Source organism: Petaurus breviceps, unplaced genomic scaffold (genome assembly GCF_028583685.1).
Source record: "Petaurus breviceps papuanus isolate PSGF00001 unplaced genomic scaffold, PetGlider_PUasm1.0 90825, whole genome shotgun sequence".
Classification (NCBI taxonomy): Eukaryota; Metazoa; Chordata; class Mammalia; order Diprotodontia; family Petauridae; genus Petaurus; species Petaurus breviceps.
Window position 1 is genome coordinate 9,513,653 of NW_027187353.1, and position 27,947 is coordinate 9,541,599.

Here is a 27,947-nt window from a genome sequence, read left to right on the forward strand (position 1 = left end):
GACTTTTAGTAAGGGCCAGGTCTTTCACAGCAAAGTCGCTGTCATTGGCTGAGTAGGTATAAGTGCTAGGTGGCAAGACTCACTCTTGACTTGTGAGGGCTTCAATGGAATCTACTGTTATGTTTTCTAAGTATCCTTGTAGTCTGGGAACATTGATAATCCCAGTAAAGCTTGATATTAATTTTCTTTAGGTCAAAAATGGACTTGAGGGGAAAGTTTTGCAGAATGGTGACAAAGGATAAAACATTTCCATCTTAGTCAAGCTCAGAAAAGTCTGTTTTCAGTAAAGGAAACAAGATTTTACTCAATGATTTTCTCATAAAAATTCAATTTTACACTTCCTGCCCCTAGGACTACTGCTTGGACCTTTTTTTACTTGATAATCCTCTTTTCATATACATTTTATTGAATCAAGTAACAACTAGTTATTGCCATTATCTGTTTTGAAAAGCTAACTTGCTGCTGAACAATGGCTGACAGTTATCTAAGAATTTTTCGTGACGTATCTCTTCAGCCTCAAACCATCTTCTTTTAATATCAAGGTAGCATTCCTTTTTTTTTTTGGCTTTTTGGAAGGCAATGGGGTTAAGTGACTTTACCAAGGTCACATGGCTCATTTTTGTGTTAAGTGTCTGAGGCCAGATTTGAATTCAGGTCCTCCTGACTTGAGGGTCAGTGCTCTATTCACTGTGCCACCTAGCCACCCCAAGGTAGCATTTTTAAGGGAAAAAAAATGAATCATGGCACACAATGAACTACAGTGTGAACAAGTTGAATCAGCTTTATTGAACCAAAACTTCCCAAATATGCAGCATGATTTAAAGCATGAAGATGCATAGGGTCTCTTCATGTCATCCTATAATGGTATCCCTGGACATGAAGGTATACAAGGAGTTCTTTAATCTATTACCTTTCCTTGTACATGTGTATAAGAATAGAAACCTGTTAAAAGACAATTATAAGCAGTACATTTCCCCTCAATAGGGTTAATAAATTTCAAGAGATAAGAGATTTAGGAACTTGGTGAGAAAGGAATAGGGTGGATTTGATGGGTGACCTTTTCATCTTTAGCGAGGAAGAAGGCAGAGCTGGAACTTTGGAGGAACATTGATAAGTCCAGTAGAACATGGCCTGATGTTGATTTCCTTTGGATCAATGGTACTCTTGAGGGTAAAGTTTTGCAGAATGGTGACCAGGAACAAAAACAACTCCATCTTAGCCAGACCCTCTCCTAAACAGGCGCGCTTTCCTGAAAGAAGACAAGATTCTCTTCAGTGGTCTTCATGTATAAATTCCTATTGATATCATCATTCCCAGAAACTTACTTGAGGCACCTCCCCTCCAGGAGAACAGTACCTTGTTAGTACCTACTTAGGAAGCTAGGTGGCACACTGAATTAGTGTGCTGGACTTGAAACCTGGACAATCTGATTTCAAATCTATTTGACTCTGCACTAGTCACTTAATCTTTCAACCTCAATTTTCCCATCTGTAAAATGGGGATAATTATAGCATCTATGAAGTTCAAATGAGATAGAGGACTTTGAAAGTTTAAAGCACTATATAATAGCTATTGTATTATTAGCTATTATTAGTACAGTCCTCATGCATCCATGATGTTCTTTTTTAATATAACTTTTTATGCTCATGCTTTCTTTCCCCTACTTATTTTATAACTTCCTAGAAGTCATACACAATGATTAGTCTTTGAATATCTTTCTTTGTCAAGATCAATGCCTTCTACTATTAATTTTTTGGTCCTCATCCATTAGTTTATCAGTACAAGGATTTCCCAAATTAAAAAAAAATTCTTCTTCTACTACAGATAAGTCACTATTTTGTACCGTAAAGCTTCAAACATGAGGACTTAATGTCTAAATGACTTTCCCAGAGTCACAGAACCAGGATGTGTCAGAGGCAGGACTTGAATCAAGTGGACATTAAAGTTGACTCTAGCCCTCATTCATACTCCTTCTCCACATGGATCTTATATATACTATAGAAAATGCTTTGTAATATTTTTGTTATTTGAATGAATGAATGAACAGGTGAATGATTCAGGATGAGCACCTGATAAGTATGTTAAGATGGGTGTAATGAGAGAAAATATAAAGAAACCTATCTCAGATAAACACAACTCATTTATGATCATTAGGCATAGAATTAAATAAATCTTGTTATACAACTCTTCCTATTTCCCACCAATGTGCTCTAATTCCCATAGTGTGGTGTGTGTCAATTAATTCCCCAATAAGCACTTATTCAGCATGTATTCTGTGGTAGCTCTGTTTTAAGAGCTAGGTTACATACAAAGGCAAAAGAAAGGAGGCAGTAAGTACTATTCAGGACCCACCAAGCTAGCTTGCTGAAGTTTTCTGAGGTAATACCCAATCATAATGGTTTCAGAAACAAGAGAATCTTGTGAGCATCAGTGACAGATGTGGAAAGAAAACATAAATGTCTATTTAGAAAACAATGAGGAGCAGCCAAATGGAGATGTTGGAGAGACAGATTCATTTCAAATTTAGAGGTAAAGATGAGAAAGGAAATTTACCTATGGAAAAAGCCATGAAGTAGTCACTCTTCCTAAAACTACCATCCTTATTCAGGAAGTGCCCTGGGTCAAACTGATGTGGGTTGGGGAATTCTTTTGTGTCAAACAAGACTGAGGAGAGCAATGGGAACACGGTTGTGCCCTGGAATAAAGAAATAACAATGGTTAGTAGATTAATATCTTGGTCCAATTCCAAGTACAGTGCTTTGCTTATTAAAAGCTTAGTGACTCAATAGTGACTGACCAAATACTTAAAGCTTTCATTAAAGAGAGAAAATTTTCATAACTTGCCATGGATTTTAATATTGAACAGTAAACATAGCATGAACCATAGAGCGTGAGGACACATGTGCCACACTCAATCCTGGTTGTCCAAGAGGCCCAAATGGGAGAACATGCAATGAAGTTTTCTATCCAGCAAGATTGAATATCATTCAAGACAAAAGGTAGAGCTCAGTGGCCCAATTTTTACAAACTCTTCTATCTTTTTTGTCTATTTTCATTATATAGTAGACGACCTCAGTTTTGGACTTAGTCTATTTGAGATGTTTATGGATTATTCAGTTGGAAATAGACAATTGGCAGTTGGAGATGTGTGATAGAGCTCAGGAAACACATGAGGATTGGCTTTATAAATCTAGGAGTCATCAACATAGAGATGAAAATTAGTAAATAACCTCTTCAGTTTTTCTACATTTCATCTTCTGATTCTGTTTATCTCTTTTCTGATCATAAATTCTTCACTCTAAAAATGTGTACATGATCTTTTCCCATGTTCCTCTAACAGTTTTATAATATGACCTTTTAAATCTATATCATATATTCATTTTTCCCATGTATTCACTTATTGTGGCATATGGTATGAAATATTGATTATACCTAATTTCTTTCAAACTACTTAATGTTTTTCACAGTTGTTTTAATGTATGATTTCTTGAAATATACTATCTGTTCATTTCTATGGTTGAGGTTTTCAGGTCATCTGATGCTTAGATGATATTTTCTCAATATGTTTTCTAAGTTTTATTTTTTTATGGTAGATATCTAAAATTTTATGATTTATTTTCAATCTTTGAATTTTGTTCTGGTATTTATTGTTGACTCATGGAATCATTGAATTCTCTTGACCAATTTAATTTCCAGAGATTGTGATGATTTATCAAGTCTCTGTACTTATTCCTCTTCCAATTCTTTCCTCAGGAGCAATGATTCTTAACCTTTTTTGTTTGTCTTGCACCCCTTTGGCAGTCTTGTGATGTCTATGGAAAACTCAGAATATTGTTTGTAAATTCATAAAATACATAAGGATGTAAAGGGAATCAATTTTATTGAAATAAAGATGTAATTTTTTTGCCATCTAAGTTCATTGACCCATGTGATCTATTCATAGACCCTAGAACACCTCTTGTAGATATTTTCTTTCATTGTGATATTTTTAAAGGAGTTTCTTCTTTTATTTTTTACATCACTATAGTTTCCCCCTGTATCTCTTCACCTAGCCTAAGTAAGAGAAATGTCCTATATATAACAAATAGTAATTTTTCAGTCATGCAAAACATTTCCACAGTAGTTATGTTGTAAAAGAAAATCTAGACAAAAAAAACCTCCATAAAAATAAAGTTAAAAAAAGTATGTTTCAATTTTTATTCAGAAACCATCAGTTCTTTCTTTGGGAGCAGACAGCATTTTTCATCTTAATTCCTTCAGAGTTGTCTTGGATGATTGTATTACTGAGAATAGTTAAGTCCTTCACAGTTGATAATCTTATAATATTGCTGTTATTTTGTACACAGTACATTTCACTTATTTCACTTTACATGAGCTCATGTATGTCTTTCCAGGTTTTTTGGAGAGCATACTGCTCATCATTTCTTATATGACAGTACTATTCCATCATAATGACATACCACAATTTATTCAGCCATTTTCCAATTGATGGACATCCCCTCAATTTCCAATTCTTTGCCACGAGAAAGGAGCTGCTATAAATATTTTTGTACACATAAATTGTTTTCCTTTTTTGTTTTTTTTTAATCTCTTTTGGGATGTGGGCCTACCAAGTCAAAGCGTATGCATGGTCTTATAGCCCTTTGGGCATAGATCCAAATTGATCTACAGAATGGTTGCATCAATTCACAACTCCATCAACAATTCATTAAAGTCTCATTTTCCCATATTTCTTCCAACATTTGCCATTTTCCTTTTCTGTCCTATTTGCCAATCTAATAAGTATGAGGTAGTACATCAGATTTGTTTTAATTTGCATTTTCACTACTGAGTTAGAGCATTTTTTCATATGTCTATAGATTGCTTTGATTGCTTTATCTGAAAATTGTTCATATCTTCTGATGATTTATCAATCAGGGAATGGCTTTCATTTTTATGAATTTGTGTCAGATCTCTGTGTTTGATAAATGAGGCCTTTATCTGAGAAACTTGCTTCAAATGTTTTTTCATTGTTACTATTACTAACTGTATTTCCCTCTATTCAATTCCTCCCCCCCCATTTATTCTATCCTCTATCCTTTTACCCTGTCTCTCCCCTAATGTGCTCTCCCTTCTTTCACCTCTCCCTTCTCTTACAACCTTCCCCTCCTACTTTCTTGAAGGGTAAGAGATTTCTATGTCCAGTTAAGTGTGTATGTTATTACCTCTTTGGGCCAGTTCTGAGGAGAGTAAGATTCACTCAGTACTCTTCATCTCCCCCCCTCTTTCCTTTCACTGTAAAAGCTTTTTCTTGACTCTCTTATTTGAGATAATTTACCCCATTCTACCTCTCCCTTTCCCTTCCTACCAGTACATTCCGCTTTCACCCCTTAATTTTAATTTTTTAGATATCATCTCTTCATTTTCAACTCATATCTGTGCCTTTTGTCTATATATACTCCTAACTGCCATACAAATGAGAAAGTTCTTCAGCATTATTACAAGTATCATTTTCCCATGTAGGAATGTAAGCAGTTTAACCTTATTAAGTTTCTTATGATTTCCATTTTTGTTTACCTTTTTATATTTCTCTTGAGTCTTGTGTTAAAAATCAAAATTTCTATTCAGCTCTTGTCTTTTCATCAAGAATTCTAGAAAGTCTTCTATTTCATTGAATGTGCATTTTTTTCTCTGAAAGTTTATATTCAGTTTTGCTGGGTAGGTAATTATTGGTCATAATACTAGCTCCTTTGCCCTCTGGAATATCCTATTCCAAGCCCTCTGATCTTTTAATGTAGAAGCTGCTAAATCTTATATTATCCTGATTGTGACTCCATGATACTTGAACTGTTCCTTTATGATTGTTTGTAATATTTTCTCTTTGACCTGAGGTGTCTGGAATTTGACTGTAATATTCCTGGGAGTTTTCATTTTGGGATTTCTTTCAGGAGATGATTGGTAGATTCTATAAATGTTTATTTTACCCTTTGGTTCTAGAATATTAGAGCAAACTTCCTTGATAATTTCTTGAAAGATGATGTCTAGGTTCTCTTTTGATCATGGTTTTTATATACTCCAATAATTTTAAAATGATCTCTCCTGGATCTATTTTCCAGGTCAGTTGTTTTTCTAATGAAGATATTTCACATCGTCTTCTATTTTTTCATTCTTTTGGTTTTGTTTTATTACTTCTTGAATTCTCATAAAGTCATTTGCTTCCATTTGCTCAATTCCAATTTTTAAGGAGTTATTTTCTTCAATGAGGCTTTAAATCTCCTTTTCCATTTGGCTAATTATACTTTTTAATGAGTTTTTTCTTTAGTGAAATTTTGTAGCTCTTTGTTTTTCATTTAGCTAATTCTGCTTTTTAAGGTATTTTCTCATTTGCTTTTTGTAGCTCTTTTACCATTTGGCTTATTCTGTTTTTTAGGTATTATTTCTTCACTATTGTTTTTGTGTCTCCTTTAAAAGCTGTTGACTCTTTTTTCATTATTTTCTTGCATCACTCTCATTTCTCTTCCCAATTTTTCCTTTACCACTCCTATTTGTGTTTCAAAATAATTTTTGAGCTCTTCCATGACCTGATCCCAATTCATATTTTTCTTGGAGTCTTTGGAAGTAGGACCTTTGACTTTGTTACCTTCTTCTGGGTATGCATTTTGATCTTCCTTGCTACCACAGTAACTTTCTATGGACGCAATTTTTTTTTCTGTTGTTTTCTCATTTACCCAACCTATTACTTGACTTTAAACTCTGTTAAAGGAAGGCACTGCTTCCAGGATGGAGGGTGCACTCTCCCAAGCTTCAGGGTTTTGTGCAGCTGCTCTAGGTTTTAACCTCTTCCAAGGTGGTATGACCTAAGGAGAGATGTGTTTACTACTCTCCTGGCCTGTGCTCTAGTCTGTGAGTGACCACAAGCACTCTTTTTTGCCTTGGAACTATGAAGAGGGTCCCTCTCCTCCACTTCAACCACACGCTCTGGTGTATTAATGTTCCTCTCTCCCTGGTTCTGCCACCCAGGAGTGCAACCTGGGTTTGAAAATGGGCAAGGCAACAGAGTCCTGCCTCCAGATCCAACAAAGAGACCCTTGTAATCTTCTGATTATTTGTTCAACCCCCTTACTCTCTGTGGGTTGAGAGATCTCAAAGCAGCAGCTGCTGCTGCTAATTCAATGGTTCCCAAGACCTGGTCCTGGTTTACTGAGGCCCAGTCTATGCTGGCACAGCCTCCCATCTTTCCTGCTGACCTTTTAAGTTGTTTTTAGAGTCTGTGGGCTGAGAGGTCTGGAAAATACCACTGCTGCCACTGATTTAACCACCCTGAGGCCTGCTCCTGGTGTATTTTCTGATTATTGAATAGTGAATGATGACTGAATAAATGACTGATTTGTAACTTAGTGTGCCCCATGAGTGGAGAACTTTGACTATTGTTCTTTGTGACCCTTAAGGAGGCAAGCCTCCTTAGGGATGATTGAATTACTAAATGATTGTTCTTTGTTCAAAACTTTGTGACCACTGTGGTGAAAACTATGTGACCATTTTAGTGATAAGTTGTTGTGAATGCTGTATTTTGATTGTGTGTAATAAGTTGTAACATTGTAAATGCTGTACCTTGATTTACTGTGAATGTTTTGCTCTCATTTGTTCTTGAATATAGTGTTCACTATACTATGTAATCAGAATCTTAAAAGCTGTTCACAATAGCATCCTTCTGGAAAGCTGCTCATGCTTAGCTTTACAATTCCAACCAACAAAGAGCAAAATGATGGAGTGGATAAGAAATTGACCTTGAGTTAATGTTTCTCTCTGGATATATTAGTAATGTAACCCAGGATAAGTTGCTTAAACTCTGAGGGCCCCCAGTCATTAAAAGCAGATCACACTCACTAGAACATAGATGCTGGGTTCACACTTTTTGGCCCTTCCTAAAATTGGTCCATTGAGTTGTTTCTGGATTCTGACTCAGCTAGACATCTGTGTCATATTCTGCCTTCTTACCTTAGGTATGAAATATTCTTGGAAATGAGTGTCACGGGTTACTTCATGGGGCAAACTGTGAGGGATAAGATCAATATATCTCTGTATCTCATATATCACAGCCTCCATATAGGGCATCTCCAGTTTGTCTTTCATGGAAGGAATTCTATGTTGTCCAATCACTCGATCAATTTCTTCATGAATTTTACCTATGTTGACATAAACAAAGATCTATTTTGCATTGTCTGAAAAGCTAGGAGAACTGAATGGGGTACAAGAGATACAGTGAACAGAAAGTAAACTAAACAAAATTTGTGGAAGACCAGGAGAAAGATTTTGCTCATACTTATTGAATTATATAATTTATAACTGGAGAGAAGACTTAGATGTCACTTAGTCGAAATCCTTTCTTTGTCAAATAGGGAAATTAAGGGCATGAGAAAATGACCATGACTTAAACTCAGGCCTTCAGACTCCAAATCCAGATTATTCCACTAAATAATATATCCTTGTTCTTTGTGAAGATTCTAAGTTTTTGCCATCATAAATGTATCATGTTACATGCTCATAAGCAGTGATCCATCTGGGTTAAAGACTATAGCTTTTCTATCATCTGCAGGATTCCTTGTAAACTGTCAGCATGTAGGAATCAGCAGTTCCAGGAAGAATGAGAGTATCCTTTATGCCACACTATTCTTCTCTCTTAAATGTCCTTAAGTGGTTCATCCTTTGAGGAATTATGGGTCTGCACTAGAAAGGATAAAACAGAAACTCCTCTGCTCAGCTTTTAAAGTCCTTCACAAGAAAATCCTTATCTGTTCAGTCACGTTTCTTAGTTCTGAAATCCAGCTAAATCAGTGTTCTCTTTTTTTCCTTTTGAATGGCTCTCCATTTTTTGTCACTTTGCCTTTTTTTTGACCATCCTCAGACTTGTAATGCGCTCCCTGTTTTCTTCTGCTTCATAAAATTGTTCTTATTTCAAGATGAGTTCAAGTTTTACATGATGCCTTTCCTGAACCTCCCAATTTCTGCCTTCTGTTTACACTTGGGCATTCAATCAATGAGTCAACTAGCATTTATTGGCATTCAGTTAATGAGTCCAGTAGCATTTATTAAGTAAATACTATATCGCAAACACTGTGCTAACTGCTGGGGTGATAGAGAAAGATCAGAGACAATCTCTGCTCTCAAGGAACTCATAGTATAATGGAGGCAACCACATGCAAACAACTATGTCCAAGCAAGATATATAGAGGATAAATGTCAGGGTTTGCATAACCTCAGAGATATGGCACCAAGTTTAAGAAGAACTGGGAAAAGCTTCTTACAGAAGGTGAGATTTTAGCTAATTTGAAGTATGTCAGGAAAACTGGGAAGCAGAAATGCAGAGGGAGAGGGTTTCAGAAATGGGGAGACAGTCCACAAAAATGCCTAGAATCAATAGATGGAGTTTCTTGTTCATGGAATAACAAAGAGGGTGGTATCATTTCACTGGATAATAGAATTTATAGAGGGAAGTAAAGTGCAAAAATACTGGTAAGTTTCCAGGACATGAAGAGCTTTAAAAAGTCAAACAGATGTTTTTTTTACATTTGATCCTAGAGGAAATAAGGAGCCTGTAGAGTTTGTTGTACAAGGAGGTGAGATGGTCAATTTGTGCTGTCAAAAGATCAATTGGACAACTGAAGAGTGAGTGAATTGGTGTGGTATTGAATCGGGGAAACAGATGACAGAATATTGAAACAGTGGAGGCTTAAAGTAATGAGACCCTGAAACAGAGCAGTGTCAGTGTCAGAGGAGAGAAGGGGTGTGTGTGAGAGAGGGAGAGATGTTACAAAGAAAAAATAATAGTACTTGACAATTGATTAGATATAGTGGTAAGAGATAGTATGGAATCATAGAGAACACTCACATGGTGGTACTGTTGACAGTTATAGGGAAGTTAGAAAGTTAGGAAGAAAGATAAGGATTTTAGTTTTGGACATGTTGAGTTTAAGATGTCTATGGGTCATAACAGTTTAAATGTTTAATAGGTAATTAGAGTTGTAAGACTGAAGATAGAAAGGTTAGGTTTGGACAAGTGTCTATTAGAGTCATCTGCATAAAGATGATAATTGAAACCATGGGAATTGATGAGATCACCAAATGCCACACTAAAGAGGGAGAGAAGGGAAGATGACTCAGGACAGAGCTTTGTGGGACATACATGGTTAGTGAGTGAGACCCAGATGGAGTTTCAACAAAGTCTGATAGTTGGAAAACCAGCAGATAGCAATGACAGGAGAATGTAGATAGAAGAGAATATCAATGAGAAAAAGGGAACTGATGGTGTCAGATGATGCAAACAAAGAAATTCTCTTAATTGCAAAATGGAACAGCCTTTTTTCTTCTCAAAAAGGATGAGGATTGAAAAAAGTCATTAGATTTGGTAATTAAGAGATCACTAGTAGCTTTCAGATGAGTAGTTTTGGTTGGAGGAATATTTCAGAAGAGAGTCTGCAAAGAGTTAAGGAGAGCAAAAGAGCAGGAAGGAAGTAGGGGCACCTATTGTATTACTATTATAGATGACCTTTTTCAAAGAACTTAGCCACAAAGGGGAGGAGAGACTTAGGACACTAGCTATACCCTTTAAAATTATTCTCTGTATACCAATATGGATCATCTACATGGTGTAGTATAATGACTGTCAGGCCTGGAGTCAGAAAGACCTGAGTTTAAATCTGTCAACAGACACTAGCTTTGTGACCCTGAGCAAGTCACTTGACTCTGTTTGCTTCAGTTTCCTCATCTGTAAGATCAGCTAGAAAAGAACATGGAAAACCACTTTTAGCATCTTTGCTAAGAAAACCCAAAAAGGGTCACAAAGAACTGGACATGACTGAAAATGACTAAACAAAAATAGATATACTTATATGTGCACTTGATACCCTCATTACTATGTAAGAACTTTGAAAGAAAAGATTATTTCATTCTTTGTTTTTATATCCCTAGAACCTAGCCAATGTCTGACACATGGTAATAGATGTTCATTCATCAACTGATTGGGTACATAAAGAAAGCATTGAGTGTCCTTAGTTCCTCTGGATGAAACACATTCCTCCTATGTTCTGTTCTACTTTTTTCAGTTTTGAATGGGACAACATTTAAAAAGGTCCCAATTGCAGCATAAGCTGTCATTTAATAGGAACATATCCTCCAGGAACAATCCAACATTTTGTGCGGTCATAGAGAATTAGAATAGTGCTTTGGTGGAAAATGTGGTGGCACTGGTAAGTGAGTCAGCTGCTGTGCCCTGAGTCGTGTGCCCATCCTCTCCTATTCATCCTTTCTTCTTCTACTAAGCTCATTCTTTTTTCTGCTTCCCACTGTTATAAGACTCTTATCTTATAAACTGTAATCTTGATTGAGAGTCATTCAATCACAATGCTAAAGTGCCAGGCCATTTTCTGCATAAAGCTGGGTTAGGCAACTTCAGCTGGAATCTTGGGTGTTCCTATCACAGCATGGTGGATTTTCTCATTACCTTGTACTTCTGGGTACTTCAAGATGAGAAGCAGGCCATATCTCAAAGTGGTACTGATTGTTTCTGTACCAGCATCAAATAAATCCATCCCTGCTGTTGCCAGATTTTCCAGGTCAAACACAGATTCTGGATTATTTTCATCCTACAGATTGTTCAGGCAGAAATAAACAAGTGATTGAATGAAAAGATAAAGGAATGAATGAATAAATAAAAAGAGAATTGCAATAAGAAGAGAGACATACACACAGACACAGAGAGACCTGCAGAGAGAGACAGAGACAGAGAGTTAGTTCTCAACTGCTCAAAAGGGGAGTGGGAAAAGAGTGAGATATTTATGGTTTCTAGAGGTGTGTGGGTATGGAGTAGGTGGGATTATGGGTGGGGGAATGTCTATAGACACAATAAGATAGGATGTTTATAAAGTCCTGAGCAAGGTCTTGAGTCTTCAGCTGCTCCTTAAGGTTGCCTTTAAGCTGTTTAGTTTCTAGTAGTTAACAGACATTTCCAAATTTGGCTGGTGTGTCAAGCAGCTGTGAGCCTCAGAAATCCTTCTAATGGGCTGGTTGTTGTGTAACTCCATTGTCTTGCTCCCCTACGAAGAAGGGAAGTTCTAAGATATAGTATAGTCAGTTATTACACAGCCCATGTTCACAGAAGTAATGAACATAAAGCCAGCCATAGACAACAATTGGGAGGAAGGAAGTTTGACTTTAGTTTCCTTCTCCCTTGACCAACAGATTCTGGCATTCTCTCCTTTCTCTAGAAAGGAGAGCCTACCTAATGCTTCTTGCTTGTCAGGACACAATTCTGCCTTTGTCAAACAGTATTTTAGATTTTTTAATTTTTATTAAAATATTTAATATTTTATTTTATTAGTATTTTCTCTATCCTCTTCCCCATCAGAACCTGCTCTTAGTTTACTGTAACGTTGGAAAGGATCCATGACAATAATGCTTACTAAAGTATCTGTAGAGAAATTGGAAAGGAATCTTTTTGGTATTTCAGGTGGGTCTGTGGGCCTTTGGCCTAGGAACTGCCTTGGCCTGTTAATATTTCCTTAAAGCTCACCCAGAATAATTAAGCCTCATTTTACCATGCTGTCAGAGAGCCTATATCTGGAGCCCCACAGAGCAAGATGTGGAGAGTTGGGCGGGAGTGTTTGTGAAGTAGCAGCACAGATGGCAAGATGGTCAGAGAAGACGATTAAACTGGATGTGAAACATGCGGCTGGCTTCAGATCCTATGTTAGTTGAGATTGTGTGTACTTATTCACTAATCAAGACACGTCAGTCGAGGGTATCAATTCCAAAGTCAAGGGCACTCCTCTCTATTACATCCTGGAAAAATTGTTAATTAGCCTTTGTTTAAAGATCTTCAATGAAGAGAAAACCTACTACTCCCTGAGACATTGTAGTCTCCTTTCGGTCCATTTTAGTTCTTACAAGGTTTTTCATTTTATCAAGCCTGTCATTCTGTCTGCAACTTTTGACCATTACTCCTAATTCTGTCTGTTAGGATAAGCAGAAGCAGCCTAATCCTCTCCTTTCCCCCTCTCCCTTCTCCTCTCCTTCCCTTCTCTTCTTTCTGTATATTATTCCATTTGGTGATTTTATTGCCTCTCATAATCCAGTTGTCATGTCTTTGCTGATGATCAGATCTACTTATCCCAGCCCTTAAATCTCTGTTGCACTTCCACTTCCACATCTCCAACTACCTATTGAACATTTTGAACTATATGTTCTCTAGACTTAAACCAAGTATATCAAAAACCGAACTCTTATCTTTCCTCCCCACCCTCCCAAGCCTCCTCTCTTATAAATTTCTCTGTGCCTGTGAATGGTACCACATCCTACAAATTATCCTCAACTTTTCACACTCCCTAACCCCACTTCCATATATAATCTCTTGCCAAAGTCTGTCAATTTTACTGTAGTAATATTTCTCAAATGTTCCTACTTCTCTACTCTCATACTGACACCACTCTTGTCAGTCCCCTAACTCACCTCAAAGATATGAACATTAATACCCCGTTGATAGGTGGGGTATTGTTGCAATTATCCTGAAATTCAATTTGTAATTGCACAAGTTACTAAACCATTCATTTCCTTTATTACAAGAATTCCACTGCTGGGCATATACTTCAAAGAGATAAAAGACTATGTATGTAAGTATGCATGCATGCATGTACATATAGACATCTGTATACACACATATTTAAATATTAGATAAGTATATTTGTATAAAATATACATATATGTATATGATTTACATATTATCTTTCTAGTCATCACAGCATTATATCATGAGAGCAGAGTATTAGAAACATGAATTCCATCAATTGAGAAATGATAGAGTAAATCAATAAATTTTGGTGTGCAAGTGTAGTAGAATATCTTTGGGTAGTAAAAGAACATTTAGAAGATCTGAATGATCTGATAAAGAATGAAATGAGCAGAACGAAAATAACAATAGAGACAATTACTACAGTGGTTAAATGAAAAGATCACAAAAAAGAAACTAAATGACACAACTGAAAAGATACTAATCATCTCAAGTATTACTAATGAACCATTTTCCACCTCACTTACTAGAGACAAAAGGTAGAATGTTTTGTCATTCAGGATCACTTAATATGGTTGATTATTTTTTCCTTTTTTCCACATAAAGGCTTAACTAGGGAGGGAAGAGATTTTCTAGAATAATTGTGATGAAAAAAACAGAATTTTAAATAAATTCTATTACTAAAAGAGCTGAAATAACCAATTCCCATAAGCCATTTTCCACAGTTATATTACCTGCTTCATTTTGTAGAGGAAGCAGTCAATGTAATTCTTAAGATCGTTAGGATCCAGAGTCTCTTGGTGTTTCTTTGTATTACTCAAAATAAACTCTTTAAGTGTCTTGATATTTGAAAAAAATTTCTTATGAGGTCCAGGAAAGCAGTGAATAAGCCAAGGGAAATTATTATAAAACTACAAAAAGGGAGGAAGAGAGAAAAGTGTCATATATGAGTTTACTATTGTTGAGAAAAACTTGCATAATCACAATTTTACAATTCTTTAAAATTATATTTGTTTCTTTGGAAAGGAAAAGGGTTTGTCCCCTTTAACAACCTGGTAGTTTAGTGAAAAGTAATTGCTTAGAAAGCTATTGAGTCTAGTGGCTAGAAATATTTAGAGAGGAATACTTTCAATGGAGATCAGGAAAAAAGAAAGCATTTATTAAGATTTAGGGAAGTGAACCCAAATTTCTTAAGCAGTGGTGCAGAAATGTGCAAGATGCTATCCAGTCCTCAGCTTAGTGCCTTTTCACATATAAGAAAAAAAGTAATTTTAAAAAATCTTTATAATTATTTAAAAAATAGCATGTCAGGGAAGAGCTTTTAATGCTGAACTCAAAGCCAGGAAACCTGGGTTCAGGAGCTACCCTTGACTCTTTCTAGCTTTGTGAACCTGATCAAGCCACTTAATCTCCCAATGGTCTGGGTAAGAGGGGTCAAAAATAGCCAGTGGCTCAGCCAGATTAAAATGTAATTGGGAAATACTTAACAAAATAAATAGAATATGATAGAATGTATATGTGGTTTTCTCAGGCAATATGCAGCCAACAGACATCTTTTGTTTTATGAATTAGTTGTTCCCCATTGCTATATGAGTTTGACACCATGTTCTAGGTAACTCTCTAAAGATTAAAATTTTCTAAAAAGTTGCTGATCTGCTTTGGTAGAATGAATTTCCTCATCTAGGGGTTGCCTATATCAATGAAATAATAGATTCTGTAGTCATCCCTATGTTGCTCTATAATCCCTGGTATTATACTTCCAGGATGGGTGAGTAGTGTTTTGCCACAGGTTGACCCAGTCATGGAGGAAGGAAATTCACTGATGCCCCTTCCTGGTGAATCTGGCAGCATGTGGAGGAATAGGTTCAGTGTCATCTACAGAAGTACTCTTTTCTATAGGCTCGGGTACTCTTTTCTATATGGCCTTACTGTACATTCTGTGGAAAGGGCTGTTCCTCACATTCTGTAGACAAGCCACCAGCTACCCTATGCAGTCAACATCATTGTCCAACCCTATCAACCACTATGAATTCATCAAGTATTTTGAATCTGTCCAGTACTATGCAAGACACTAGGAACATGGGCACAGAAGGCAGTAAACAGCATTCTGACTTTAAAGGGGTGGACAGGACAGCTAGGTTTTATAAGCACAAATTAGCTAGGAAAACGAAACAAAAAATACAAGACATATTCAGGTGATACATTATAAGAATAGTAAATTACAATCATAACAAAGTAAAACTAATAACTGGCAGAGAACTGTTCTGATAGTCAGGAACATCTGGGTTGAATTCCTGTTTCTGGACTGTACTCTATTGTATTGGAGGTGTGACTCTGGCCATGTCCCTTAACCTCCCAGTGACCCTAAATAGGTCTCTAGGACTATAGATTGTACAGAAGTTGCTGATGTATTTGTTTATTCCCTTGGATTTCACCTAAACCAATGAAATTTCAGATATGAGTTAGCATTAGATAACCTTATAGTTAACATATACGAAACATTTTAAGGTCTTCAAAGTACTTGATGCATATATTCCCATTTGATGTTGACAATAAACCTGTGAGGCAGGTTCTATTATTATCTTCATTTTACAGATAAAAAACTGAGAAAGTGATGTTAAGTGCTTTGTTCAGGGTCACACAGACTCTGAGTGGCAAGATATTGGCTTATCAGGACAAGTCAATTTCTAGCCCTGACAATTCAGTGTTGCATAAAATGGGCAGAATTTATTCTTTGGGGATGGAAAGCTTTGTCCCCTTCGAAGGGGCCTCTTCTTGACCCCTTTCATGAACTGGACAATTTTAAAATAAAATTTTGTTTCCTGTTAGCAGCTGCTTCACTGTAGTGTAGAATTGCTGGAGTAATACCGTACTTTGAGATAAATTTTCCAAAGCCATAAACATGATGGGACATTGCGATACAGTATGGTGTAAAGGAAAAAACATTGTTCTAGAAATCTAAAGCTCTCTAGCAACTCCTGTGTCCAATATTTGTTTGTCCTTGGGCAAACTTCTCCTACATAACCTCTCTCAGTTTCAATTTCCTTTATCAGCAAAAAGGTTATAGAAGGAGACAGCAAGGTTTGCACACTTGTGTACCCCCCCCCCACACACACAAAATAAAGGAATGGTAGATGGAATACAATGACTTTTGTTTGGCTTTTGTTATGGCTCTAATTCAAGGGTCTCAGAAATTTTTAACCCTGAGTGAGATAACTCTAATGCAAGATTGAATTATGATTCTGGTTTTGGCACAGGAAATCCAATTTTTAGATTGGAGACACCCTGCCTAGAATTTTTTTGAGGCCTTTATTTGGGAGGTGGCTCCTTATTTTGACTGTGTAATAAAAGAATCGCTTGTTGCCCATTTCAAGGAGAGACTTTCTAGTCAGTACACATTGGCAGACAGAAACTGAAATGGCTACCAAGTGACCTTGATTGGGCCATCAGAGCAACTCCCAGAAAAGAGGATACAATAGAATCAATCAGCAACTGTGTGCTGTGTACCAGGCACTATGTACTCAGAGTCAGCCACAAGACCAATGGAAAAATGTGTTCAGTAAACAGGGTCCATTGAGTAGCATGCCCAATAAGAACACTAAGCTAGCATTGCCAGAAGGCATAAATTATCATCAAGTATCAAAGGCTTGATACCTACATGTTCCCTGGCTGCCCATATACCCTACCTGTGAACTCCCTACAAGTGTGCTCTGGTCATATATGTTCCTTAAATTTCTGCTTCTTATGCATGATTATTATTCATGCAGTCTTTCCGCTGATGATATGTTTTTGTAGATTAGTGTGCTTCAGGTCTATGCAGTGGATGTTCTTTTGCTAGATTTATCACCTTTTATATCATTAAATGTTTCATTTTGTATTAATTGTGTTCTCAGGATAACTGGTAAAATTAAATCATCATGGCTTGTAAAAGAGGACTTTAATTAGATGCAAAAGCAGAGACTATAGTATCTTAAATCTAGCATAGTTTTTCATGGGGGTTATCTCACATGTGATAAAGAGTACCCCAGGTGTTAAATGTATAATTTTGCTTCCATTGACTAAAACATGGTTGTATTTAATTAATTTGCTTCAACCCTTAAACTACTATATGAATATGAGATCTTACTCTCTTACCACAACTGGAAATTTCAGCTTCTTTTCTGAAAGCTGCCTTCACTACTAATCCTTGTAATTTTATGAACAATACCACTATTTCTAGAGCCCATTAATACAACCCTGCATAAGACTTTGTTGAAGAGCCAATGACCTAACGCCATGACCTCATTATGCTTGTGGGGAAGTTTTCTGGTAATAGGCTTTACTGAAGAACCTTCTTCACCCTTTGTGTTACAAAAACGTGATGACCAAGTACACAGCCAGAGAATGACTCGGGCCTTACCTGAATCATTGGTGAGTTCAGTATAATCAAGTTTTCACTTAATATCCTCATCATAGAAAGGAATTCCTCATTGTCATAATTGAAGCGCTGATGGAAGAGGATGGAGCTGATGACATTGCAAGGGGCACATCCGAGGATGAAGGTTGGGTCAAAGGGTTGACCTAATGATAAAGAAATCAGAAAACATAAAGATCAGGTTTAATGATAATATTTTACATCAAATAGCATTAGGATGGCAGGGAAAAGACTTCTAATGTTAGCATGGGGTTGAGTTCCCTCAATGCATCTCTGCTGGACTATTTCTTTTCTCTATATTTAGGACAGAAACCGTTTATGAAACATGAAAAGACTAGGGAGAAATCTTATCTGCTGCCCCATTTCCCTCAATAAGGTTTCCACCTAGTCACACAGATGGACAGTGGTAAATCAAGTAACTCTCAACCCAGAGGGATTTAGAATTGGTGATACATTATTTTATAGGACCCAAGAAATATTAGTGATAACCAACTCTTTGTTTTCCTCAGTTCCTCCAAAAGGAACTGAGCTTCCTCCTGGACACGCTCCTCAATGCTTTTCTTCCCCATCCCAAAGTTCCTCAGTGTCGTCAGGGAAAACCGGCGGATTTGTTTCCACTTTTCTCCTTGGCTGAAAATAATTCCTAGGGAAAGAATGAACTAAGCATGAGGATAACAGTTCTATTTTGTCTAAAACAGAATTTTGTTTTTATTATTGTTTCCAGCGAGCTTAAAGATCATTGTTAAGTTGTCCTATTTCTTACCTTTTCACTTCTAGCACTTTTCCTGGAAGAATCTGAAACTTACCATGTCCTTTGTAGTTGTCATCAAATATGGGTATTTTTCCCCTGCCTCCAAAAATTTCTCCCTGATCAATCAGAGCCTCCTTCAGTGCCTTGTAGCCATGTAGAATCACCACTGGCTGAGACCCCAAATACACAGTAAATACAGGACCATACTTTTCAGATAGCTGGGAAAAGAAATACAAAAAGCAATTCAAGGAACAGTGCTCAACTTGAAGATGGGTATATCTGGGCTTCCACAGCGAGTTCTAAGAAATGCAAGGCACATGGCTATATTTGCCCTGCAACCAAACCTTCCTATATGCATTGACTATTCGAAATAGAAAATGACCTCTTTGAAAGAACTCTCCTGATCCTCTGTTCTTATTTCAATACATCTAACTGTCCTTGGAACATAGCAAGTGTTAAATAAACATGTTTTTTTTTCATTTAGGAAATTATATCAAGTAGAAAGAGCACTGGCTTAGGAGGCATGGAACCCTTGTTCTAAGTCCAAGGCTGTGTTGCTAGTTACGTGATTTAGTTGAATTCATGTGGCCATTCCAGGTTTCATTTTTCCTCCTCTGTAAAATGAGGGGTTAGAATAGATTCAATTCCATTGAAAATATTTTCATCAAGCATTTTCTGTGTAAAAGGCCTACATTAAGACCCTATCAGGTCATGGTGCTGATCCTGGTGTATTGAAGGTTATGCCACTAGAGTGGAAATCTTTTAAGGGAATGAAGGGAATAATATTTATATTGTGCCTGCCATGTGTGAAAAAAACAGTATACTAAGTGCTTTTTAAAAATGTTTTCTCATTAAATCCTTACAACAATCCTGCAAGGTAGGTGCTATTATTATAATACCCATTTTACAGTTAAGAAAACTGAGATAAACATAGATTAAGTGACTTAACCAGGGTTTGGTTTCCAGTAAATAGCTAACTGTGGATTTGAACTCTGGTCTTCCTTACTTGAGGCCAAGTGCTCTATTCATTGCATCACCAGTTACCTCAAGTTGTGATTGCTTCAATAGAATTGTCTCAGTCTTAATCCTGCTCAATTTCTGTTCTAGAAGTTTTTGAAACAATGAGGCTCTCCCTCCTCAAAACACACTCTCCTCTTTTGGCTTCCCTGCTGCTCTCTGAGTTGAGCTGGTTTTCTCTCCCTGGGCCATACTCTGACATCCTGGGCCTTCTTTTCTTCTCTTTATATTCTTTCCCTGAGCAAACTTACCAGCTTCCATGGTTTCAATTATTGTCTCCAAGTACATAACTCAAAAAATAGATACATATCCATCATTAATCTGTCTCTTGAATTTCAATCTTATATTACTAACTACTTGGTGGACACTTGTACCAAGATATCCTATAGTCATTTCAAATTCAACATGGCTAAATGAGATTAACATTTTCCCCAAGAGTCACAGAATTTTAGAGTTGGAAAGGAATTCATTGACTATTAAATTCAAACTATATGCTAAAGGGATTCTCACTGTAACATATCCTAAAAGTGGTTATTTAACCCTAAACTTAGCCCTCCTCTAGCTTCTTTTCTGTTGTTGGTATCACAATTCTCCCAGTCACCTAGGCTCACAACCTTGGAATCACTCTCGACTCTCTTCAGTTATCCTTATCACCTCTTACCTGTGCCATTACAATAGCTCCCTGATTAGTCTCCCTGCCTCAAATCTCTCCTTTTCCAATCCATTTTCCATACAGGTGCCAAAATGATATTTTTACAACTCTCTCTCTCCCTTCCTTTCCCCTTCTCCCTCCCCCTTTCCCCTTCTCTCTCTCTCTTCCCTCCTCCCTCATTATCTCTTTCTCTCCCATCTCTAATTAATTTACATATACTTTGCTTTTACATGATTGGGCAATGTTACACATGCCCCTCATCCCTTAGGATTCAACTCTTGGAGGACAAGGATTGTCATCTCTTTTATTTATCTCCCTTATCTTCAATAGCTAAACTGGTACCTTATACACAGTTTAAGAGCTTAATAATAGTTAAATTGAACTGAAATATGGGCTTATTTTGGCTCTGAAAGGGAAGTATTCTCTATATTACTCCTGGATTCAGGTCTACATTTTACTTTCCAAACTGTGCCCCATGAACTTTTTTCATCCTCCTTCTCATCCTCCCTGAACTCTGCCCATGGGACTCTGGGAATTGGCAGGTGACTGACTTATCTTATTTGGAAGCAAGCTTCCACATCACTTCTCTATAATCTTTTTTTTATTGCTTTTTGGAGGGAAATTGGGATTAAGTAACTTGCCCAAGGTCACACGGCTAGTTTTTGTGTTAAGTATCTGAGGCCAGACTTGAACCCAGGTCCTCCTGACTCCAGGGCTGCTGCTCTATTCACTGCACCACCTAGCCTCCCCCAGCTTCTCTGTAATCTCAAAACTATGCCATAGAATTATTCCCCTCTGCTTTACTAAATCTCTTTTGAATTTTGTTCTCCCTACATCTGAATGTAAGCTCATTGATGGCAGGTACTATCTTACTTGATTCTGTTTGCATTGTTAATTCTTAGCACAGTTCTGGGAACATAATAAGTCCTTAATATATTTTCCTCTTTTCATTCATTCATTTGTTCATTCATTCATTCATTCATTCATTCACTCAAGATCAACTTAGGTGAGTTCAGAGAGACTCACCTCCAGAAGACTGGACACTAGATAAAAAAATTGTTGAGGGTGCAAAAACATACTGAAGTATTTCTTAAGGCCTTGATGAGTAATGATCTCTGTGGGTAGAGGTAATACCCTACAATGAGATCACAGATCTCTTGAAATATTGAATTACACAGTTCTTGCTCTGAAGAAATTTAGGATCTTTTAGTAGGGATAACATATATACTCCATGGGACTTTCTAGCTAAACTCTTCATTTTCCATCAACTGCTCTGCTTGGTTTCAGTTCCACAAAAATCATTTCTCACTCAGGAAGGGATGAAGTGAGAAAACAGAAACTAATATTTATGAAGTATAATACATTTAACCTAAAAAATTCTTATCTGACCATTATGGGCAGATGTTCCCCTAAGTCCTACTGTGATATCTCATGGTGATGTGGAGGTAATACTGGGTATCTCACAGACTTGAGCAGAATGTAAGCTCTTAGAGTTCTGATAATGCAGAACAGGCTCTGGGTATCTATACAGAAACAGATTGATTTTGATGTTAATGGACCAGCTAAGTTAAGCACAGAGTAATTCATTACTGGGAAGTTGAGTACTTGGAAATAATTTCTTTGACTTTGATGACCCATAAGAAGAAACGAATTAAAATAGACTTCAGTCACATGTGGCCTACTTTTGCTTCATTAGTAATGGTAATGGTCATAATTGACAATGGGGAAAATGATGGAAAAAATAATACAGACCATCTATAAATGTTAAATTTCGATTGGTGTGCTATATGAGATCTTTGATTAATTGTTACACTACTAGAAGAACAGTGACATATTGATATTAACATTCTTAAAATGAACAAAACAAGAAGATGGAGGTTTAACCAATTGAAATAATGGCCTACGGGTTTTCCTTAGGTGGCAAAGTAAAAAGTAGGCAGAGTTAGATTGTGCTTTGAAAGGCAATAAGGTAATTTAATGGATCATGATCATCTTATCATGCAATGCTAATGAATAAAAGTAGTAAGACAAAAGTATTTGCAGACATTCTGTTGCAGATAAGAAATAGTTAGAGAAGTCCATAAAGAAGGTGGCAAAGCCATTCAGTCCTTGACAACACATGCTTTTGTACTTGGTGACTTTAATGCCTAGATTTGGACAGAGGGAGATGGTAAAGGAAAATAAAAGAGAGTTAAGACTTCTTCATGCCAATATATCATGAGTATTTATTCAAGAAAAGTGTAGGAAGGCACTGAATTTAATGAATACCAAACTGTATAAAATTATATTTACTTCATTGTAATAGGAAATATATAGCTACCAGTATGGGAAATATATTGGAATAAGCTATATGTGTGCAATGAGGCCATAGATTCATTTTAGCAACAGTCAACATAAGTTGGAAGTTTAATGAGAAATAAACACAGTTTGTAACAGTAAAACCCATTAAATTTTCAAGTATCATATCAAAAATGATAAATTCTGGATTGTAAAAATAGGAAATGGACAGAGGCAAAGATATTAACCTCAAATGTATCCATTTTATGCAAGTTTAACTAATGAAAAGCAAAACCACCAAAGTAAATCAAAAGAACCTAGATTCCAGCTTAGTCTGTAAATGTGACCTTTTTGCTACCCAGGATAGATAGGAAAATAGAAGTTTAGAACACAGAGTAAGTGGTAATATAATATAAATGAGAACAGTTGAGCAAGGTAAGCAGTAATGCTTAGTAAATAATGACAATTCATAGAAGCAGATGTGATGCAAAATAAAGTGAGCAGAACCATGAAAGTAATATTGATAATGACCACAGAAATATTAATGAGAATAATAATAATAGTCAGCAATTATCTAGTGCTTATTATTTGCCAGGCACTGTGCTACACACTTTATAAATGTGTTTGTCCTTCATTCTCAAAAAGAACGATTACATCTGAGGACATGACTTGCAGTTGACTTTGATTTGAGGGAGGGACAGCTGTGCAAGGTCCCCAGCCTTACTTTCTCCTCCAAAGCCATCTGGGTCCATTGGCCAGATATTCAACAGGGTGACTAGAGATGACCCAGGATGTAATGGGAGACCTTTTCAGGCTAAGGCCTTTTCAGGTTCTCACGTTCAGTGAATAGGTCCCTTTAAGTACTTACTCAAGGGATGCCCCTTTACTTAAAAAAAAATAAAACTGGGAGGAGAAGACCCTCAGGGTTCATGGTAAAAAGAGACAAATATTATCTCACTTGATCCTCAACCCTGGGAAAGAGGTACTATTGTTATACCCATTTCACAGTTGAGGGAACTGAGGGAAAATGATTAAGTGACTTGACCAAGGTTACACAGCTAATAATTTTCTGATGCCATATTTGAACTCTGGTCTTCCTGACTCCACAGCCCCAGTACTTGATTCACTGTATTGCCTAGTTGGGCAGAAAGATCATTGGGAAGAATAACTACAGTAAGGATTTGCTTATCCACACTATAAGATCAAGTAAGATTTCTTTATAAGTGCAAATACAGCAATATATTTGTCTAATATCCTTCTGATATCCATGACAAAAGACTTATAAATCAAGGAGAAATATGCACTCCATTGGCTTTTGGTATTTTCTGTTTGAATGGAAAGCCAAGATGAATTCAAATGGAAATGATTCATTTATAAGTGGTGACATCTTCTAGATGTTCCTATTTGTTAATGACATTTCACTGATTGAATCAAATCTAGACAACTAGAAAACCACTTCTGTATCATATGTGATTGTTCAAGATATTAGCTTGATGATTCATATAAGAAAAATTAATCTAACCATAAATGTTTATTGTCCAGACAAAGATGTGGTTCAAAGTATGCTCCATAGAGTTATCACATTTGGTACAGATACCTCATAGAAGCCTTGCACATGGTCAGTGAGGTAGACTGAGGATTAAATAGTCCATATGTCAATTAATAAGTATTTTTTTAAGCATCACTGTGTACTAACTACTGCCTTAAGTGCTGGGAATTAAAAAAGGCAAAAGGTAAGGGGTGGCCAGGTGGCTCAGGGAGTAAAAGCACGGGCTCCAGTGTTGATATGACCTGGAGATCGAATCCCAGGCTCAGAAACTCAGCACCACACGCAGAAATAACTGGCCATGTAACCTTGAGCAAGTTACTTAACCCCGATTGCTTTAAAAAAAATTAAATAAAAAAGTTAAAAAAAAAGGCAAAAGGTAGTTCCTGATTTCAAGGAACTCAGAGTCTAATGGTGTGTGTGTGTGTGGGGAGACATGACACAACATGAAAACAACATTGGAAAAACTAAGATATGTATCTACATATACATAAGATAAATTGGAAATAAATCCATGGCACTTGCATTAAGGGAAAAGGATTAAGAGAAAGGCTTCTCATAGAAGATGATATTTTAGATGGATCTTCAAGAAAGTCATGAAGTAGAGATGAAGAAGGAGAGTTTTCCAGGTGTGGAGACTAGTCAGTGAAGATGCCTGGGTTATGGAAAGGGAAGTTTTGTGCAAAGAATAGCAAGGAAGCCAATGTCACTGACTCACTGAGTACTTAATAGAGGAAAGGGGTGAAGAATTAGATATATGCAGGCTGGTAAGGTAGAAGGGGGGCAGGTTATAAAAAGACTTTGCCAAAAAATAAGATTCTATATTTGACAGAATATGTTTAAAGATTAATATTCTCCTTGGGATAATGTGTGTATTCATACAAATATTTCAATACCACAACCTTGGAAGAATCAAAGTTGTCAATGAGTCAGAAGTTAAAGTTAAAGACAAAAGTGGGGTTCAGGATTTTTCCAGTGATTATTTAGTCATAAAAATTGGCAAGGAGTGTTATTTAGGACACATGTGGTGAGAAAAAAGTAGTTTAGTTGTGTAGCAAGAGCATGAGAAAATATATAGATATCCAAAATACTACACTAATAACTGTGAAATATAAGCAGTCCCAGAGCAGTAGTTCTTAACCTCCTCTGTGTCATGAATCACCTTGGCATTGTGGTAAAGTAGACCTATGGTCTCTTTTACTGAGGTAAATGTTTTAAAATTAATAACATATATAGAATTACAAAGCAAGCCAATTATGTTAAATGATAGTTATCAAAACTGATCAAGTTGAATCTGATGAAATCAAGAGGTCAATGGAGCCCAGCTTAAAAGCCCTTGACATAGAGGAAGGCTTCCACCATGGGTTGATTAATGGGAGAACATGGACAAAATTTACAGAGAATGAGAAGGCATTTCTGAGTTTCAGTCTACACTATTGAAGGACATAGCTACATCAGTGAGAACATAGTTTCATTGGTATATTGAAGAAGCATTAAGATCATTGTGCTTGTGGTTTATTTTATTTTTTAAGGGACATGGGGAAGATTTGAGATTTCATTGCTATAAAAACTCCCAGTAAGGAAACTCCCTTTACCAATGCAAGTTGGTACCTTTTCTGCAATTTACAGTCTTAAAGTGTTTCCTGGATTACTGAGAGATTAAGTTACTTACCCAGGGCCAAAAAGCTGGTGTCAGAGGTAGGATTTGAATTCAGGTCTTTATGACTTCTGGAACAATTCTAGATGCCTTAAATCAGAATTGACTATTAGATGACATTAATAGAAATGAAATGTCATGGATAGGGAAGGTGACTATCCTGCTCTACTCTGTTCCAGTCAGACTACATTTGGATTAGTGTGTTCAGTTCTGGGTGTCACAATTAAGAATGAACATTCAGAAGCTAACATATGTTGAGAGTTTAGCTAAATTGACAAAGAGACTCAAATACTAAGCTGTGCAAAGATTAATTTAAGGAAATAAGGATTCTTAGCCTAAAAGAACAGATTTAAGGGGAATGTGATAACCAGTTATTTGAAGGGCTATCAAATGTAATAGGGATTAGGCTTATTTTTCTGTGCCACAGAAAACAGAAAGATGAGCCTTGGGTTGGAGGTTGATAGATGTATTTTTCAGCTGGGTAGATAGAAAAAAAATTTAACAATTAAATCTGTCTAAAAGTAGAATGGCCTGTCCCTCAGGAAGTACTGCATATGCCCTTCATTTGGTATCTTGAGTTAAATGTGAGATCATCTTGTCTAGCAGTCTAATTCTGGAGATGAGGAAATTGAATCATAAAGACTTTTAGTTATTTGCCCAAGGTCACAAAGATTGTAAATATATAAGATATGAATACAAATTTTCCAACTCCAATTTTAGTTCCAATACCTGTGTAATAGGGGAATTCAACATTTTTTGTGTGTCATGAACCCTATTGACAATCTGAGGAAGCCTACCAAGCCCTTCTCAGAATAATATATATTTTAAAATTTTATAATAGATGAAAACATCAAATTACAATTAAAGGGTTATGAAAATGTGTATTTTTTCTTTTCAAGTTCATGGGTCCTTGGATTTCTATCAGTTAATCCATGAAATGGATTTATAGACAGCAGATTAAACAACCTTGGTCTATAACATCCTTCCTACTATGACTATATGATGGCAATAGATTGGCCTGCATAGCCTCGGAGATGAAGCACCCTCCAAATCTGAGATTCCTTGATTCATTGATTTCAAAGCTAAGAGTACTGAATTTCATTCACTGTCTTGTCAAGGCATTATGTAAGATTAGTGGTGGGGGTAAAAGGGTTAGATTTCCCATAATTCATCACTCATCCTCTTTTCCTCCTGATCTCTCAAGTAAAACAATTACCAAGAAATAGCAACACAGCCTCATAGTAGAAACTACAGTAGAACAAGCATGTGAAGTCCTGTGGTCTTAAGTGCAAAAATAAAATTAATATTTATATTTAACTTTCCCAGTGTAGTTACTATGCTTGTTAATGCTAATCCTTATTTCTGTCATGTCTCCCATGCTGTTTTTATGTCTGGAGACAAAATTTTTCCAAGTTAAACTTATTTTTTGAATTACACTCATTCCTGGAAATAGCCTGTAGATACTTGCTAAGACTTCAGTATAAGCGTGAATACATATAACCATATTGTGTATGGTTGCAGACATACATATATAGTCAGTATTCAGGTTTATCTGCAACTTATCCTCTTTAAGAACTGTTTGACTTGGTCTTTAAGACAACATCATCCTAACTCCAGGTCTAGTGCTCCAGCCATCATGCCACCACTCTCTCTCATTATTTCATGAAAACCTTTTTGTGATCTCTGTTTCTAATCCCCAATCATCCTAGAATCAGCCATAAGATGTCATTGCTAGAGGGCTTTGTAATGAACATTCCACTTGATGGAGTCCAACGACAAGATTCAGTCCCCTTACCTTGCAGAGAGACATGGAGAGATCCTTTAGGTCTAGCTGTAGCATATTTCCAAAGAAAGGGAGAGGAACTGGCCCAGGAGGCAGTTTCCTTCCTTTATAGTATTTTCTCCATAGTGCTAAAATGACCAAGAAAGAGACACAAACCACAAGGGTGAGAGTGGTGAATTCCCAGGGTTCCATTGCAGCAATCTGGCCACACAACTAGAAGAGGTATCTCTTCAAGAACTCAAGCTTAAAATACTTAACTTGTTTTTTTAAAGTGGGTGTGGAGGTTAATAATAATAAAGAGTTTATAGGC

General features: G+C 36.5%; 1 protein-coding gene across 2 annotated transcripts; it reads right to left on the bottom strand.

Annotated features, from left to right (window-relative positions):
- Positions 1-625: 625 nt before the first annotated feature.
- Positions 626-27,898, bottom strand: LOC138148558 (cytochrome P450 2C23-like). 2 transcript variants are annotated; one of them, XM_069071267.1, is made up of 9 exons: positions 27,650-27,898; positions 18,761-18,923; positions 18,448-18,597; positions 17,940-18,100; positions 14,275-14,451; positions 11,480-11,621; positions 7,978-8,165; positions 2,554-2,695; positions 626-1,249 (listed from the first exon to the last, which is right to left on the bottom strand). In XM_069071267.1, exons 1-9 carry the CDS (start codon positions 27,827-27,829, stop codon positions 1,068-1,070), a joined length of 1,485 nt encoding a protein of 494 aa, XP_068927368.1. In that variant the 5' UTR covers positions 27,830-27,898; the 3' UTR covers positions 626-1,067. The 2 variants fall into 2 exon arrangements, with proteins under 2 accessions (XP_068927368.1, XP_068927369.1); XM_069071268.1 differs by lacking the exon at positions 14,275-14,451.
- Positions 27,899-27,947: the final 49 nt, after the last annotated feature.

Bases quoted from the DNA above. Each gene is read 5' to 3' on its own strand.
- LOC138148558 (XM_069071267.1), bottom strand. From the start codon at position 27,829: ATGGAACCCTGGGAATTCACCACTCTCACCCTTGTGGTTTGTGTCTCT. The intron at 8,166-11,479 runs GTAATGAGAAAA...ATGTCAACATAG, and splicing joins GAAGTACCCAGAAGTACAAG to GTAAAATTCATGAAGAAATT. The intron at 1,250-2,553 runs GTAAATTTCCTT...GTCTTCTTTCAG, and splicing joins CTTCATGGCTTTTTCCATAG to GAAAGCGCGCCTGTTTAGGA.